At 37.7% G+C, this 19,125-nt stretch overlaps 1 protein-coding gene across 4 annotated transcripts in view; it reads right to left on the reverse strand.

The window, feature by feature from the left end:
• frmd3 (FERM domain containing 3) overlaps positions 1-19,125 on the reverse strand; it is a 44,120-nt gene that overhangs the window by 14,123 nt on the left and 10,872 nt on the right. The window contains exons 2-12 of one of the 4 annotated variants that reach the window (XM_027167251.2): positions 14,619-14,723; positions 14,094-14,136; positions 13,123-13,201; positions 11,276-11,373; positions 10,196-10,319; positions 9,077-9,164; positions 7,928-8,016; positions 6,610-6,700; positions 583-668; positions 324-398; positions 111-179 (exon numbers count right to left, since the gene is read on the reverse strand). In XM_027167251.2, the coding sequence (XP_027023052.2) occupies positions 111-179; positions 324-398; positions 583-668; positions 6,610-6,700; positions 7,928-8,016; positions 9,077-9,164; positions 10,196-10,319; positions 11,276-11,373; positions 13,123-13,201; positions 14,094-14,136; positions 14,619-14,723 (947 nt within the window). Of the gene's footprint in view, positions 1-110; positions 180-323; positions 399-582; positions 672-6,609; positions 6,701-7,927; positions 8,017-9,076; positions 9,165-10,195; positions 10,320-11,275; positions 11,374-13,122; positions 13,202-14,093; positions 14,137-14,618; positions 14,724-19,125 lie in introns of all 4 variants that reach the window. The other 3 variants (XM_027167254.2, XM_027167250.2, XM_027167253.2) reach the window with 3 other exon arrangements.

Below are 19,125 nucleotides of genomic sequence, written 5' to 3' on the forward strand. Positions count from 1 at the left end.
TGAGTTCCTCTATAGACTTGTGAATCCATCAGAAGGTTTCTAAAGAAAATCATTATACGGCTTTATGTCGGCTCTTAGTGGCCTTCGGATGCGATAGGTGTAACGCTGACCTGTGAAAGGTAGGGGGTTCTCTCTGGATCTTTGAACTGGCTTCAATCACCTCTTTAGCAACACGACCGCTGTCAAATCAAGGATGTTTTTCATTAATAATATTATAAAGCATTTGTAACAGAAACAAAACAACTTAAAGTAAAAAATTGTGACATTCCTATTCAACCGATCTATAAAGGTTAACTATAAGTATATAAGTTTGATAATCATACCTGTAGCGAAATCTAGTCCCTTTGAAAAATATATTGCTGCTGGATACGGTCTTGATCTGACTCGATTTTGCGCATCTGTAGCAAAAAGGGAAAAATTATTATTAACTCCTTTTCCTTAATTGTTTCGTAATTCAACAAATGTGATTCTTCTAATGCTGTCATTATGGAGTAACCAACCAGTGTGTGTGTGTGTCTGTGTGTGTACTGTATGTGTATGTGTATGTGTGTGTATGTGTGTTTGTGTGAGAAACGCACTCACTTGTAAAATGCCTGATTTTCTACACCACATTTCCATAGGTGTTTACAGGCTGCTGGTGTGGAGGTGTGGAACGTCAGAACCAATTTCTTCTGCGGAGAGAGAGATGAAAAAGTGAAGTCAGCGGAAGCACCAATACAAAGGGAGGGTGTATGAGGGGAGGAGAGAAGGACAAGAGAAGGAGAGAATGATTTAGACGTGAGAAGGAGGTCAATAAAGAACACAATAATGAAATCTAATAAGAGTTGAACAAACTGCTGACCCTAAACCTTCTGTCCCAGAGAAAGGGAGAAAGAGAGAGAGAGAGAGAGACCAAGACAGAGAGACTGAAATGAAGGTCTTTAGTATTATTTACTGGAAGCGCAGTCGAATTATAGGAAGAATGAACGAGCAGAATGTGAGAGTGGGAATCAATAGTGCAGTAGAAAGCACAGCTCACTTGTTCAGTAAGCAGCATTACATTGACTATGCAGTACATAAACTACATAACTACAGATACACTACTGTATATATTCAATTACACCTATGCAAATTAATTCAAATCATTCTGCCTGCCATCAGACACAAAGCACGGCAGCAGATGAACATATCACCATCTGGATTATCAATGACTCCAGTGTCAATGTGAGCTGATTTCTGCATGCAGGTTATAGATACTAACTAAAGAACAAAATCTTTTACACAGACTTGTAGGAGCCCCCATGCAAAACTAAAGAAGTAAAAAGATACTGTTAATAATCTGAAGAAACTGCTAGTCCAACCTTTTTCTTACAAATAAATCAATCGGATCGGGCGAAATACTAAAAAATATTAAAATAATAATAATAATAATAAGTAAAAAATAGATATCATAAAACAGAGTTCCTGCTTATTGTCCTTAAATGCTTTATTCCACTTATATCTGTTAGCCAATGTTTCATTTTTTATTTTATTTAAAGGACACTACTTGTATTAACTGTATGCTAAAATTAGTCACTGTGCTGACACCACACACACACACACACACACACACACACACACACACACACACACACACACAGAGTATGCTTTTTTTTTAGTAATACACAGTTATTCCTCCAAAGATTTACTACTGATTTGACCGAATGTAAAACGTCATTCATTACATTACAGAATAATTAATTTGTGTCCCAAGTTTATGATCAAACATGTTTCTCCAATCCTCTAGTTCTGACAGCTTTCCCTCGATGTGCTGGTGCGAGGGAATACTTACAGCCTGAGCACTAAACACATGGCTTGATATTAAGGTTACACTTCCATGATCGTATGTCAGTCATTTAATTGGATTAGATTTCCCTCTGTTACAGATTGAAACTGTAGCGGGACCAGAGGTTTTCCACAGAGCAACATATCCGAACTAGAGTGTGCATTAAACTAATGAAGGTGCATTAGACTAGCTCTTTTTTTCTGCACACGCATGAGAGAAGCAGGAAATGGAAGAAGTAAATCTGTCATGAAGTTACACCGATTTGCCATTTTATCTCATACACCTCGGCCTACATACAGGAGTCTACAAAAATACTCAGATGTATAGTGAATATCTACAGTGATAATGTGACATGTACAGTATTAATAACCAAGAGGCTAAAATCAGTAACTGTATAACTACAACATAACTCGAGTGCCAATGAGTGTGACGACATGGTAGATGCACATTCAATCCAAGAAAACACTAAAAGATCTTTTATTTGTTGCCTCTGTCAAGTAGGTGAACAAGTAAAACAGCTAATGAGTGTAACTACATGGCAGAGGCAACTATTAAAATCGTAGCTTTTGTCAGCCCAAAAGCTTCAATGAGAGAAAACTCTGTCTATATGCGTGTAGCAGCTGATATCATCAGGAAAATCGAACCGAGATCACTTACATTTACGGCCCTCATCCAGAGCAACTTACATTTTTATCTCATTTTATACAACTGAGCAACTGAGGGTTAAGGGCATTGCTCAGAGGCCCCGTGGTGGCAGCTTCTTGGATCTGGGATTTTACACTACAACCTTCCAATCAGTAGTCCAACACCTAGCTACTAGGCTACCACATCCCCACTTGAATAACTTGATATAAAAAAATGTACTTTGCCGATATCAATGCATCTATTAGGTGTCCATTAAAAGTCCCATAAGGATTCATGATTTTTGCGCACGCAGAAATGAACACGAAATCAAGCAAACTCCAACATTAAACATTATTTTATTACTATTTTTTCATTACCACAGATTTTCTATATATTTGACGTGTCACGTGATCACGCATTAAACCAAAGACCTCGTCCATTCACGTGCCTTGAACATGAGTGCAGCTCTCAGAGAAAGTCATTACATATGTGTCTTTACTGACAGGAGTTTACAAGAAGAAACCTGTACTTTCAATTCGTCCAATTTCGAGTGGTTTTCCAAAAAAAAAAAAAAAAAAATGTTGAAAAAAGCTGCGAGATAATTAAGCATTTTTGGCCACAACAATCGCAATAAAGCTCAACAACCTATGTTAACTACAGCAACATTCAGAAATGATATATGTTTGGGTTTTTACTGTATGTGTGTATGCTGAATGAGGGTAAATATATGCACTGGAATGTGAATATGTGCCAGACGGGTAGGAGGGAAATATATGTGCTGCATTAAGAGCAAGTTGAACATGTGCTCTGGAGGAGGTGAAAAACGGAACTGTCAAGAGAATTTGTTCCATTAGGCTCTCATGTTGTGTAATATAAGACAGGGGATCGATTCACCGCTGTCTAAGCATTAGACTGAAGCTGGCAGAAATCAATACAGACTCGCATGCTGCTCAGAGAGAGAGAGAAAGTGCGAGAGTGAGAGAGAGAAAGAGGGAGAGAGAGAGAGAAAGAGAAAGAGAGAGAGAGAGAGAGAGAGAGAGAGAGAGAGAGAGAGAGAGAGAGAGGCCCTGAGAGAGCAGTATCACTTCCAGGAGCCAGGAAGTGGCCTTAGCATGGTACTTTTGGATTTAGTTAGGATTTATCCCGGAGCCAGGAAGACAATGATTCAGTATGTGTCACGACATCTAATCACTGCGAAGAAAGTGAGAGAGAGAATCTGTGCACAGCCTGGGAATGGTCATGATTTTTAACTTGGAAACAACGTACACCAAACACCAAATCTCTCCAAATTCATCCATCAGATATCACACTCCAGAAAGCCAAACATTGTTAGGTACCATCACATCAGTTATGGCTACTAAAATGTCCTATGGTTCGAAAGAGACAAACTGTAAGCATCTGAAGTGTGTAAAGTGTGTAAAGTATTTCAAATCTGGGCCAAAGTCATCATATCTTTTGTACACCTTTCTGGCCACAAGCATCAGAATCTTAAAGGCTGTAGTCTAACTCTGTAGCTGGTTAGAGAACATAATAGGACATCAGAACATAATAATCTTTTTGATGCAAGATATAGTTACTGGATTAAACAATTTATATATGACACCTTGTGTTGGTATGAAATGTTTCCGAAGCTCACGTTGTCACTCCTCTTTCTTTTCTCTGTATTCTCCTGCTGTCTCACCATATCAACTTATATGTTTTATGGGTGGTGTTTGATAGTTTTCTGTCTGTTTGTGGGGGCTTCCAAAAAAAAAAAAAGCAATCTGCTGATTTTGTTCTGTTATGTTTTCTGTCATTATGTGAAACAAATGAATTGTTCTGTAATGTAATGCAAACCCTGTAAAAGAGCAACACCTTCACGTGGAGACGAAGTAACCCCAGGGCACTTTTTGGTGGTGGGGGTGGGATGTGTCTTGAATGTTAAATAGTTATCCTATTGCTAAATAGTTATCCTGTGTTACACACGATCCAGTTTCTCTTGACGTCACTGTTTGCTTTACATAATAATTATCATTGTCATTAAAATTATTCAGAACTTTTCACTGTAGACCCTTTTGCTCTTTTGTCTGTCTTAAATATAGCCTGTTATTACTTTTAAGCTGCACCTGCTACAAGAAACCGAAAGGCAAAGGTACATGACATGTCCTAGCACATGCTCTATCCATCTAGCTTCCCTTCCCCTTTCTGAGCTAGAGGTATGTGGCAAAACATACAACCTATGATTGAGACTAAGGTAGAAACACCTGAACAGAGAAACAAATTAAAAGGTGCTTACAAACTGAATCAGGTGCTACAACACGCAGTAAATAGCTGTTAAAATGTTTGAATTGCTGGGGCACTTTGGGTGCTACCATGACAGTTCTAGCGTCCCTATGCAAAACGCATAAATGTGGATTAGACTTATTATATCAGACGATTATATTAATAACCATGTTCTAATAAGAATTACAAGCTCACTATGAGTCACGTTAGATGATTGTACACTGTAAGCAAGGAATTTATTTGGATACCAATGTACTAAATGATCAGTCATTTATAAATTAAGAGACAATTATTAGAACATTTTATCTGATCAGTCAAATTACACCAGATACATTGCACTCTTTCTACATTGCTGGGCAAATTCACTAAACTTTCTATCAATTCAAGCATGCTTGAAGAGAAAGAAGGCAAAGAAAGGAAGTATGAAGGTGGTATGATGTGTATCGTAGATGCTTATGACATGTGCGTTTACTCACCAGCAATGGAATAAAACACACACAGAGAAAAGGAGACAGAAGCGCATGTAAAACTGGATATTAAGCAGCAAGACACAAACAGGGTGATGAGCATGACAAGACTGAATCATATTTCTTACACAGGAAGCCATTTTTTTTAAAATGACATGCATGAGATGATACAAAGAGTTGCTCTAATTTCTTTCACAGAGGATTTAATTTAACCCTTTTTACCAGTACAAATCGAGTTATGGGATGGTTTCAATTAGTGTGAAGGCTGATATTAAATTAGTCAGAACATTGTAGGCTGTCAGTGTGAGATGTTTGAATTACCATACATGGAATTTTACAGTTTGATATCACTATTTACTGAGTGTCTACATTCATAGAAGCTTCATATTAACCTCCACTATGGAGTGGGACAAGACAAAGACATCCGATGCTCAACAAGGACACAACAAAACAGGAGCAAACTCTTATTTTCCACTGGTAAAAAGAGTTAAGAATCACTGACAAACTCCATATTTACAAACATGAATATTATGTACAGTGATGCCACGAGATACGAGTTTAATTCGTACCGTGACCTTGCTCGTATCTCAAATTGCTCGTATCTCAAAACAATTTTCCCCGTTTAAATGAATTGACATCCCATTAATCCGTTCCAGCTCGCAAAATTCCACTCCAGTTGTTTTGTTTATGTGTTTTGAATATGAAAAATGTACAGTACCCGTATCTATAAATGACAAATATTGTATAAAAACATAAAGTAAGAAAAGAGAATGTTAAAAAAAATAAACTGGTTTTACTTTACGGAAGATGAGCATGGAGGTTGCGGGAGGGTTAAACAGGCGGAATTTTGTCTCGTACGTACACTTTCACTCTCGTTCGCTTACTCGTTACTGTACACTCTTAATGCTACTTTCTACTTAAATGGAACTTAACTAAACGTCACTAAAATTAATGAACTTAACTGAAATTCACTTAACTAAACTTAATTGCTACAATTTCTGTTTTCTTTACATTCATTTTGCTTAATTTTCTTCATCGCTTTTCTCTTCACTTGTTTTTGCCTTTTTTGTAACTCTTTCCTCACTAATATCTGCCGGTCGTTTTAATAAAACCTGTCGGCATATCGGATGCGGTGTAGTCGCACAAGTTCAAATTTTTTAACGAATCCAGCGTTCAAAACGGATCCGAAAATTACGGATCCGCAGATGGTCGGCACCTCACGCAGCGCCTTTGCGTCTCTCCATAGGAAATGAATGACTTCAGTTTTATCGGCCATCAGCTCGGATGCTAGTATCTCACGGCAAAATTTTGGTCGAATCACAGCTCGTATCTCAAAAAATTCGTATGTCAAAGCACTCGTATCTCGAGGCATCACTGTATTGTGTGTAGAATTGTATATGTTACATAGTGTGGATGCTACTATAGATAAGATAACAAAGTGACGGCACTTACCTCTCTCTGTATTCCAATCACGTAGAACGTTTTCCCTTCAAACTTAAATCTGCTGACATCCGGCCTGGGAGAGAAGACGGGATCATGTGACCTTTGGATTGCACTGAAATATTACTCAAACATCATCTTTACACGGTAAGCAGTTCTACATATTATGAAAGGATGACAAAAACAAGACAAACTTTACATTATAGCTAGAATGTATTACACAATTGCACTGTGACCATTTAGTGCACGGTTATATAAGGGGAATGGTCGGTGTTGCTACTCTCTGGTGTCAAAAGATGAGTACGAGGTTCCCTATAGAGTCTGTTTCCTATCAAGGTTTTCCTTCTTACACAGGGAGTTGTTTTTTTTTTTTGCCAACGTCACTTCTGACTTACTCATTAGGCATGAATTGAAAATGTACATTTAAAATTGCTATATTTCTGTAAGCAATGAAATTGTATTGAACTGAAATAGTAAAAATAAAAAGTCCATCTCTTACAGATCCTTACAGATCTTGGCTAGCTTCCAAACACAATTACCTAAAGATGACAAACATTCAATTCAATTCGTTTTGGGTTTCTTTGTATAGTGCTTTTAAAAATGGACATTGTCTCAAAGCAACTTTACAGAACGTAAGAAATATGGTACAAAAAGTTGAAGATTAATACTAGACAAAAGTTCAAGATTAATATTAGACTTGTATTTAAATGTGTTTGTATTTATCCCCAATGAACAAGCCTGGGACGACTGAGGGGTCTGTGGTGAGGAAAAACTCCCTTATGGAAGAGGAAGAAACCTTGAGGGGAACCAGACTCAATAGGGAACTGGAGGGTGTGATTCTAAATTGTTATAAAAACTGGAGAATGTTCTACAGTCATATACAGTCAAATGGAGTTGTATAACCTGGAGCTTCTGAGCAACTCATAAATTAGCTCAACAACTAAGTTCATTATAGATTCAACACCGTGGGATGTGGTAGCTCAGTGGTTAAGGTGTTCGACAACTGATCGGAAGGTCACCAAGTTGCCACTGCAGGGCACCTGAGCAAGGCCCTTAAGCCTTAATTGCTCAGGTGTATAAACTGAAATAAGACAAATGTAAGTCACTCTGGATAAGAGTATCTGCTAAATGCTGTAAATGTGAATGTAAATGTAAACACAAACTCCTCCATGCCATTGCCTTTAAATACTCAACGATGAAGATACAAATACTACTGTAAAGTGTAAAAGACACTGGGTGGAAGGTGGAAAAGACAGGGAGTTGTGAGAGAGTTAAACAAGGCTGAATACAATGAGATTTTGAAGGAGAGGGGTGACCAAACAGTTCATACCATTTGAGCAAGTGGATCCTTTTGTTTCCTTGGAAAACAACAAAGCCTCGGGCAGTGAATCCGAGAAATGCCGTTGCCCCGGTGAAGTCCTGAAATAAGGAGTGAACGTGGATCAGGGTCAGATTTAATTTGCTGACAAGCCTACAAAAGTGGAGACTGGCATTAACACAATATGTGCAATATAGAGCAAAGTGCAGTATTAATCCCAGCTCAAGTGTTTGACAGCATGATACAATCACACTCTGAGACAAAATGGTTCACTGGGGATCAGACCAGAAACCCTGGGTTCTTTGCTTAGCTCCAAAGAACAGTTTATGCCAAAAAAAGGTTTTCTAGTGACAATAAATTACCCGGTTATAAAAGAATAAACCGATAAAACGTTCTATAGAGGACCTTTTCACAGGCTACAAAGAACCCAGTAGGATATTTGTGATTGAACCCTTAACATTTCCTGGAGGTTAAAGGAGTCTGTTTTGGTATGTCCATGTTCCACTGAAATTCACTTTAAGACTTTGTAGTTTTCACTTATCGTACTAGCGGCAATATTTCTACAGAAAAGTAAAACAAAATGCCTCAAATGGTGATTTCAAACCCATTTCTATTCTCTGAGAAGCACCAAGTTGTAAAATTTGCAAATTTCGACCACTAAAATTAGGGTTATCCAAAAAAAAAAGATCATAAAACATCTATAACTGAAAGCTAACATTGTCCTGACTAATTTATCAGAACTGTGGCCAGAAAATAATTTGATATAATACTTAGTTTATTCTGGTTAAAAAGGGCTGATAGGTCTGTTATGCCAGTGTACTGGTAAAAAGTGTCAAAAATAGTTTGGGGTCAATATAAAGTGCCCCACAGTATCCTTTAAGGTTCTATATATAATATGTATATATACTGAAATTCATGTATGTACTGTATACAAAGGTCTATGTGCAGGATAATGTATTATAAAGTAATTAATATTTTCTTTGAAAATACATTAAAGCAATTAAAGACTGTTCAAAAGTGATGTCAACTTTAATGGCTTTAATAACCATACAAAGAAAATATTACTTACAATACATTGTCCTGCACATAGACTTTCGTTGATCTCCTGAAATCATATTTGATATTGAGCTCTAGATGTAGAGAAGATGTTGGAGTTAGTACCTTGCAGGGATGAGGGTCCACGCCGTACGTGTCCAGTGTGTGAGCTCGCTGGAGCAGGTTCAGCTCAGCCAGGGCTGGACACTGACCCCTACACAGGGGCGAAGTGATGCGAGATGAATTACTGTAAGATCCTCATGTGTTTGCCAGGTAATGCTAATTTAGTTAACGTTAACGTTAGCACTGTGTATGAGCAATAACACACAGCTGCTTTTAATATGAATGAGGCTCATGTTTCATTACAGTGTGATAGGTCAATCGTTATTCAAGTAGATAGTAGCCTGGGTACGTATTCATAAAGAGAATGATCTCAGAGAGCTCCTAATTTAGCTTGAAAATGTCTAACTAGGAATCTAATCTTAAGAGTGATTTAGGACCAACACCAGAGCAACTCTGAACAAGGACAATACAACAACATTTATCTTAGAGAGGAGGAGGAGCTTAACCCCTGTTGCTAGGTATGACACATTCTTTTGAAGACTGTGATTGGTTGTCCAAAAAAAAACCGTAAATAAATAAATAACCAAATAACTAAAAAAGAAAATAAACATTTTCTCCTCTGATAATGTCATCCTCCCTACTCCAACTACACTAAGGCTTTTTGACTTTATGAGCTCTTTTAAGGGTTAAGATGCTTTGTGAATAACTTTTACCTTTACTAAGATCTTTTCTTCAATTTTAAGGGGAAACAACCACATTTCTAAGAATTTTGTCACTAAGAGAAACTCTTTGCACTAAATAATTTTCATGAAATAAGTGTCATGGAGTCTTGCCAAAATGGCCTCCTAGTGGACAGACATTACTCCCAGTTCTCAATTCTGTTTGCTTTTTTAAATATAGATTATCATTCTCACTAATTCGTATTACGGAAGCTCCATTCACCATCTTAGCAGCTGTTCTAATACTCTACTACATCTACTGTGTCAAATGGGCCAGAAGACCCCTTGTAAGCCTGAGAGATCTAACATCAGTGTTCAGGAACTCAGTGTTTATGGATGAGGGTCATGATGTAAAAAAAAAAAATGGCATTATTGTTCCACATGAACTAGTTATAATTCACTGGAAGTAATTAAATATTAACAGGTAAAAATATCATACTAGCATAAAAGACACCACGCTCACCTCAGCTCGTTCTGGTGGATTTCTGTGATCTTGCGCTCCAGTTTGAGGCTTTGTTTGGGAAACATTTTGAAGTCGCTGATGTAGTCAACCGGGTGCTCGTCGACATCGTAGTCACCGAGTTCAGCTACACCACAAATCAACACAACACTGATCAAGACACTTAGCTAGAAGCTAACACACTGATTTTTTTACTGTACTGAAGCTAATCAGCACAGAGAGCTTGCTCTGCTGTACTGTGAGATACGACAGGAAGAAGTTATTTGATAATGTCCGACATGACTCATAAACCTCAGTAATAGCTTTGTAAATGTCACGCTGTGATGTTCTCATGACAGAGCCTTTCTAAAGTGAAGACACTTCATATTTAGTAGCGAGTTAGTGCCTTTTAGACTGTATGACTGTAATGCCTTTTAGACTGTAGCTTAAATTCTAGCTTTCCTTAAATTCTTTTCATTTGCCCGTTAATTTACAGTCTTGCAGGGTTACATTCATGACAGGCATCACAGAGAAGCTTCTTTATGCTAAAGTGGCTTTTGTTCTGTGTAGCTAGCATTCTGTGTTGTTTCTGTACTAGCTAGCAGAAACAATTTTATGCTAGTTTAGCAAAACTAGCATACTGTAGAAGCTGCTGTTTAGGTTTGAAGACATAGCTGTTATCCACACTTGAGTAAATGACAAGAAAATTCAGGTGATTTTTTTTTTGAAAATCAAGACATCGGGAAGTTTGACACAAACTGAGGAAACTATATTTCACAGTTCATCAAAACAAAGCTAGGTAGCTAGCAGATAGTTATGGTGATTTATTTTTTCTTAGCTTAAATATTAATCATGTGTACAACTTACCTAAGTTTCAAGTGAAATTAAAATAAGATATTTTATATAAAACAAAATTGATAAAAAAAAAAAAAAGTGGTTTAAAAATCTTTTGGAAAATCTTTTAATGTGTCAAATAAAAATGTTAAATATAAAAAAAAAACAATTTTAGTGCAAATGGACACAAATTAGCAACAAGTTAAAAGACAATTGTTAAAAAAACATTTTAAAAGACTGCTTTTTTTAAACAATAACTAGCAATGTTACCCTGCACTATACAAGCTCCGAGATAAGCAGCATCGGCAAGCGGACACAGGAGCCGGCCGTGGTACAGGTCCCTCTTCAGTTGCAGGTACAACAGGTATCTGAGTAAGACACAGAGAAAAAGTGTGTGGGAGGTTTGCTAATTTTTTATTTTATTTTTTTTGTTCTTACACCGAAACGGCGCCCAGACGAGTGATTCAGAGTGCAGTCATGCTAGCTGCCCTTTCAGAACAAAGATTTCAGGTCTACTGTAAAAAAGGCATCATTACCATTCAAACCTGACCCCCAGGAAACGGTTACCATGGAGACGTGTCTTCAGACTAAAGGAGAAAACATCTGCAGCAGTGACGATCACATGACATGAAAAGTCTCTAAAACTCACAGAAGTGTGAAACGTCCACTTCCTTTAATATTCTGCAGAAGAACTGAATTTCCTATTCCTTCCATATAGTTCTTAATTTACACCATATTTCCTATCGGAATAAATTTGAAATTGCTTTATTGAAGGTAACAAAAGCTTACAGGCATCACACCAATTTTTGTAGGTCCTGCCACCATATTATGAACTTTTAATTAACCTCTTAATCCATAAAAAAGGGTAAACAAAGAGCCGTATTAAAGCTAGAATTATTTTCTTCTTACATATACAGCTCAAGGTAATATGACATGTTTGTACATTACACATTATTTGGAAAGTATTTATTATTTATAAGAAATAAAACACTTGAAGGAAATTATTCAACAGAGAGATGGTGTGATTCAGCCTGATGTAATGCAGAGCTTCTGTTACCACCCCAGAGTTGATGATTTTCCCAGCATCATGACCTAAGATATTTATTTATTTTTACTTTTTATTTTATTATTATTTACTTATTTTTATTTTTACTTTTACTGCAACCTGAACAGCATTTCTTTATATGTTGATAGTCACACTTAAGGTTGAATATAACATAAATATAAACATAAATATAGACATAACTCATATTAAAAAGCCACAGGGAAGCTAAAGGTCACAATCAGCTCTATATTCACATGTTTAATTAGTGTTTTTCTGTGTTAGTGTTCGCCTCTTATGGAGCATCACACATCAAATATTCATAAAAAAAAAGAAAGTTGATGTAAGTGTCTGAGGGGAATATAATGGGAAACATTACGGTGTTACTTACCAACACACATACACTAACACACACACACACACAGAGACAGGCACACACAAACATACACACAGCTCTCTGACTCTGTCTAAATGCTTAGCAGAACAGAGAAAAAGAGAGTAAGAAAGATGAAGTGAGATATGTGGAAAAGGAGAGGAATAAGAGAAGAGAGTAAAAAAATTAAAAGAGGGCAAAGAAGCACTGGAACTGATGATTGGCGTTTCTTATTTTCACAGCTCAGATGGTGAACACACACCAGACACCCTGCTAAGAGAACCAAGCTAATGAGGCTGCCACACTACAAGAGTCTATGTGTGTGTGCGCGTTTGCATGTGTGTGTGTGCATGTGTTTCTGTGTTTGTGTGTGTGAATGTCTGTGTGTTGGGTTTAGAACAAAAATTGAGTCCAGTCTCACATTTAAACTTTACCCTCTGATTTCAGCACACAAGCCTCTTAACACAAGCGCTTATGTTATTGATCCCCGGTCTAAAGTGAATCTACAAAAAGACTTGAATCAAAACCTTTTTAAATGTCATCCACATAAAAAAATCACCTTCTACTCAACCCATAAACTCACACCACTTCATCTCAGAGCTCATATTCTTTTCTTCAACCTGCTCTTTCCAGTGATCCCAGAAATCTAATATTTCAAAAATTATCTCAGCCTAAATGCCGTTTTAACCTGTTTTCAGTTACCTCGTCAGTTCCTCCTTGATCTTGATGGGTTCCTGGGGGTAGAACTTCACCCGGAAGCACATGGTGTATGGCTGCTGACCTGCAGAACGACCCAAGAAAAAAATTATGATCCTGATAAAATGTTTATGATTTTTCTCATTTTAATATGAGATTTAATAATCATTTCTGATATATATATATATATATATATATATATATATATATATATATATAATTTTTATTTTCAATTTTTATTTTATTTTATTCTATTGAAACTTTTTTCTATTTGTTTTCTATTTTTATGCCATAGACAGTGTATTCAATTCAATTCAAGTCTATTTGTATAGCGCTTTTTACAATAGACATTGTCTCAAAGCAGCTTTACAGAACATAAACATAGAGCAGAAGGTAAACATAAGGAATAATAAAAGAAAAAAATGAATAATAAAAGAAAAAGAATTAACAGAATAATAAATTCAAGATTATTATTAGATATATATATAGTTCACAATCTGTATGTATTTATCCCCCTATGAGCAAGTCTGGCAGCAGTGGCAAGGAAAAACTCTCTTAAATTGGTAAAGAAAGAAACCTTGAGAGGAACTGTATATATACATATATAAATAAAATAGAAATTGAAAAAAAAATAGACAATAGAAGTAGTATTATGAATATATATGAATAAAGATCAGTGGCAGTGTGGTTATTGTAAATGAAGTGCAGATGAGTGGAATTGTATGCAATATATAGTGCAATAAAAAATAATCTGGCTTTTCGTATTTTTTCCAGTAAAAAAAAGTTCTAATGATAAAACAAACAAACAAAAAAAATAATAATTTTAAGACATAAAATAAAACTGAAGCAGAATCTCCAGCTTCTCCAAGATGCTTTCAAAAACTAAAAAAAAATCAGTCAATATTCTCATAAAATAATGAAGCAATAATACTGATTTTTTTTTTTTTTTTTGGAAATCTGCAAGTAAACAAACTTACATTTCATCTGCCTGACCACGGGTTTGCTGGGGTCCAGCCAGTGCTGTGAGAAAATAGACACGAGACAGAGAATCAGACACTTTATGACTTCCATAAAAAAGACTCGATCCCTTAACGTCTGTTTTGTGCCTGGACGCAATCCCAATGCCTATTTCGTTCCCCCTTTCCGCACAAGTGTATGAATATTCCGACATAAATGTGTGTGAATAATTCAGAGTGATGATAAAAGATGTTTCTGCTTGACTGAGGAACTGTTGCTGCATAAACATCTGAAGTATATCAGGGCACATGGGGAACTGTGACTGCTGCAAATTTAGAGGAAAACAGAGCTTTATATTTATATTTGCATAAAATGAATCAACACCTTCAGATCAGTCGGAGTGGAAAACAGCGCTCTGGTGTAAAACAACATATTGTGAATGCAGTTGTGTGTATGCTTACTTGCACAGCTTATGCACTACTTCAGTGTGTGTATGTGTGTGTGTGTGTGTGTGTGTGTGTGTGTGTGTGTGTGTGTGTGTATACCCTCTGCTTCTCAGGATCCACATATCTGATGCCAAAGTAATCCTTCTCCAGCAGACTGTAGTGGTTACAGACATGATCCAGCAGGAACTGACCTTTTGTGTCTCTCTGCAGGAAAGAGAATAAAAAAAGAGAGACATCCATAATTACAATATTGCAACAGAAAAAAAACAAACAAAACACACCACAAACAAAGCTGCAGTTGATATACAGGAAGTCAATCACTGACTTTCTGAGGTCCGGTAAAGATGAGCGCGGGTCCTGTGTGTCTGTAGTGCTCTTACTCACAGTGACAAACGCTCTTACTCGCACAAATGTGCAAGAATTCACACAAGTAGTATGAACAGCTATGAAGGAGTAGATTAGGGATGAAGGGAGTGATCCTACTGTTTCTGGGGTTAATTACTGAAAATTGAAAGAAATGTAGAACGTAATGCTTAATGCTTAGGAACCTGTAATGCTTCAGATGTGTTTACATCAGTAAGATCAGATATTCTCCTGTCTCACTGTAATGGGTGTGGCCCCTGTGTCTGTCAGTCTCACTGTAATGGGTGTGGCCCCTGTATCTGTCGATCTCACTGTAATGGGTGTGGTCCCTGTATCTGTCAGTCTCACTGTAATGGATGTGGCCCCTGTATCTGTCGATCTCACTGTAATGGGTGTGGCCCCTGTATCTGTCAGTTTCACTGTAATGGGTGTGGCCCCTGTATCTGTCAGTCTCACTGTAATGGGTGTGGCCCCTGTATCGGTCAGTCTCACTGTAATGGGTGTGGCCCCTGTATCTGTCAGTCTCACTGTAATGGGTGTGGCCCCTGTATCTGTCAGTCTCACTGTAATGGGTGTGGCCCCTGTATCTGTCAGTCTCAGTGTAATGTGTGTGGCCCCTGTATCTGTCAGTCTCAGTGTAATGGGTGTGGCCCCTGTATCTGTCAGTCTCACTGTAATGGGTGTGGCCCCTGTATCTGTCGATCTCACTGTAATGGATGTGGCCCCTGTATCTGTCAGTCTCACTGTAATGTGTGTGGCCCCTGTATCTGTCGATCTCACTGTAATGGATGTGGCCCCTGTATCTGTCAGTCTCACTGTAATGGATGTGGCCCCTGTATCTGTCAGTCTCACTGTAATGGGTGTGGCCCCTGTATCTGTCAGTCTCAGTGTAATGGGTGTGTCCTCTGAGCCTGTCAGTCTCACTGTAATGGGTGTGGCCCCTGTATCTGTCAGTCTCAGTGTAATGGGTGTGTCCTCTGAGCCTGTCAGTCTCACTGTAATGGGTGTGGCCCCTGTATCTGTCAGTCTCAGTGTAATGGGTGTGTCCTCTGAGCCTGTCAGTCTCACTGTAATGGGTGTGTCCTCTGAGCCTGTCAATCTAATTGAAAGGGGTGTTTCAGGGCCTATGTGCTTTTCAATCTAACTGAAAGGGGTGTGGCCTATGTGCCTGTCAGGCCCACTGCAAGGGGTGTGGCCTCTGTGCCTGTCAGTCTCACTGATGTCTTATTTTTTTCACATTTTGGAAAGCAGAAGAAACTAAGCTCATAAAAAATAAATACTGAATGTATAATAAAAACAATCGGATTAGTTTAGTCCATCAGATTAAAGAATTCAACGTCTCTGTGATTTCAAGCTGAAAGCTGATCCCCTTGTGCTCATGTTCCTACACACTGACCTTCTCAACTGCACTACAACACATTTTCTCCTTTTGTGAAAGTGGCTTGTTCTCTTGTTCTATCTGGGGTTCAGCTGAGTCAGGAGGCCGTACGTGCTCAAGCATGCAACCTTATACAGCACACAGCACCGCTGCAGGCTTTCTGACCTTGCTGTCGTTTTATCGTCAGTAACCACAAACCCGAGATGCCGAACTGCTAAATGCACCTCGAGGATGAGTTAAAGCCGTCCTTCACATAACCGCCATCATCCTGATCACAGCCCACTGGAGTTGATTTACAGGCAGGGACACCTCGAGCTGCTCATCACTGCGTACTGTTGACCTTGTAGCTTATTACGGAAGCGATATGAAGTCAGGACGTCATTCTGGTGGAAAGGAAACGGCTATACCTGAATTAAAATGCCTGACTATGTGGAATACATTAGGCTTATAACACAGGAAGTTCTGATGCTTTATACGACCTGGCTGTTATAAAGAAAAGGGCATTGTGACAGTATCTCCTCTTCTGTCAGGGGTAAATACTTATGTAACCCTGTGTGCTTTGTGTTTGTCTAATCATTAAAAAGATTGCCCTAAATGTTAGATTTATTGTGATACCGATCCCAATCAAGTTTATTTCAATCCCTCTACAAAATGTGGGATGGGGGGTGTGAATACTTATGCATCGCACAGCTGTGTATGCACACGTCTGTCTCTCTTTACTTCTAGCACTGTCTAACATTCCTGTGCTTTGAACAAATGGCATCTTAGATCAATGAATCAGTGCCCTAGATTTTCTCCATAATTAATACATGTAATAATATCAATTCTGAGTGTAACTAAGCAGAACTGAAGGAGCAAAGGCACAAGCTGTGTGTTAATTGGACGAGTTGAAATGAATAAGCTAGCAGAGGACCCTGTTAATGCCCTAGAGAGAGAGAGAGAGAGAGAGAGAGAGAGAGAGAGAGAGAGAGAGAGAGAGAGTGTAAGAGAGACAGAGAGAGAAGAGAGTGTAAGAGAGACAGAGAGAGAGAGGGACAGAAAAAAGAGAGAATGAAATAATGAGCAACAGAGAGCAAAAGAGGAGAAAGAGATGGAGAGAGGAACACTGAGAAAGGTGAGAAAGGGATGGAGAGGAAGGAAGAGGAACAGAAAGTGAGAGGGAAGAAAGATATATAGAGAGAGACAGAGAAAATGAAAGAATGAAAAGAAGAGGAAACAGAGAGAGAGAGAGAATAAAAGAATGAAATAATGAGCAACAGAGAGCGAAAGAGGAGAAAGAGATGGAGAGAGGAACAAAGAGAACAGTGAGAAAGAGATGGAGAGGAAGGATGAGGAACAGAAATGAGAGGGAAGAAAGATATATAGAGAGAGACAGAAAAAATAAAATAATGAAAAGAGAAACAGAGAGGGAAGAAAGATGGAGAGAGAGAGAGAGAGAGAGAAAGAGAGAGAGAGAGATGAGGTGATGGGGGATGGGACTGATATAGATTTTATGACAGAGATGGTAGGATGTGACAGAGCTGCTGTTAAAATGAGCAGAAGAAAAGAGGAAACATGAACTGGTAATGAAAGTTAAAGGCTGCTGTAAACAGAGACGTGTAAACGTATAGAAAGATAAATACGTCCTAAGCAAGGTTCGAATAAACGGCTCACGAGACATACAGTACACAAGTAGAAAAGTTCATAGCAAAGACATTTTTTGTAACTCATCCACACACACCTGGTTTGCTCATTTCTCTCGTTTTTTCTCTTGTATACCTCCACATCTGTCACCGTTTACAGCAGATAAAATACCCAACGCTTGGCTTCATCAGTTTCCTGTTTCCCTCACTGCTTACTTAACTAACAGTGCATGAAAGACATTCGAAAAAAAACAAAAAAGGTTCGGTCCGTCCTTGATCCAGATATATACGTCCTGGACAAAGTTAAACAGCTGGGGTGCAGCGGTGATGGAGGGTTGCTGGTGTTGACTGGAGGGTGAAGACGCGCGATAGATGACGAGAACCTATATAAGAAAGCTGGGCTGGGAATCAGGGTCGTCTTCCTCTTTTGGACGAATAAGAGAGAATTCTGATTACATTCCTAGACATTGTGATTATGATCTGGCTTTCAAACACACTGGTGATGATTCTGTCGTATTCATTTAAATTTTATTTCTTGTTCCCTTATAGAATATTTATTTATTTATTTATTTATTTATTTATTTATTTATTTATTTATTTATTTTTATTTTTATTATAACCAAACATAAGCAAACAAACAAGGTACATAATCAAATCACAAGGAACATTACAATAATCAGCCATAGGTTGAGCATAACCAATAAAAAACATAGATCACAATAAAACAAACAGACAAAAAAAAAATAGACAAAAATAAATTAAACAAAATAATACTAATTGGTAAATAAATATATGTATCAAAATAAATCAAAAAAGGGCTTTATTTTAAATTAGTTTATTTTTTGTCTAACAGAGAAATCAATTTGAGGGCTTTTGTGTGTTTAACTAATCTTAAGGCTTCACATAAGAGTTTAAACTCATTCCCTTATGGAAAAATTATTTATAATAATTGAAATTTATTTTGCGATTCTTCAATACGGATCAGTATTTTTTTTTATAAAATGCTCTGATTTCATGTGATATTGTGTCATACACTGCAGGGTATGCTGTGAAATGCATAGTAATATAGGGGAAAATATAAAAATGTATGTAATGTATAGAGGTCTCTGGAAGAACAGTATGACCGTCATGAATAAAGTGCTGGTGTGTGCAGTTGTAATTGGGGCAGTGGTGGTTCATGTGTTTAAGGCTCTGGGTTGTTGATCAGGCTTCAAGCCCCAGCACTGTCAAGCTGCCCCTGTTG

Source organism: Tachysurus fulvidraco, chromosome 14 (genome assembly GCF_022655615.1).
Source record: "Tachysurus fulvidraco isolate hzauxx_2018 chromosome 14, HZAU_PFXX_2.0, whole genome shotgun sequence".
Classification (NCBI taxonomy): Eukaryota; Metazoa; Chordata; class Actinopteri; order Siluriformes; family Bagridae; genus Tachysurus; species Tachysurus fulvidraco.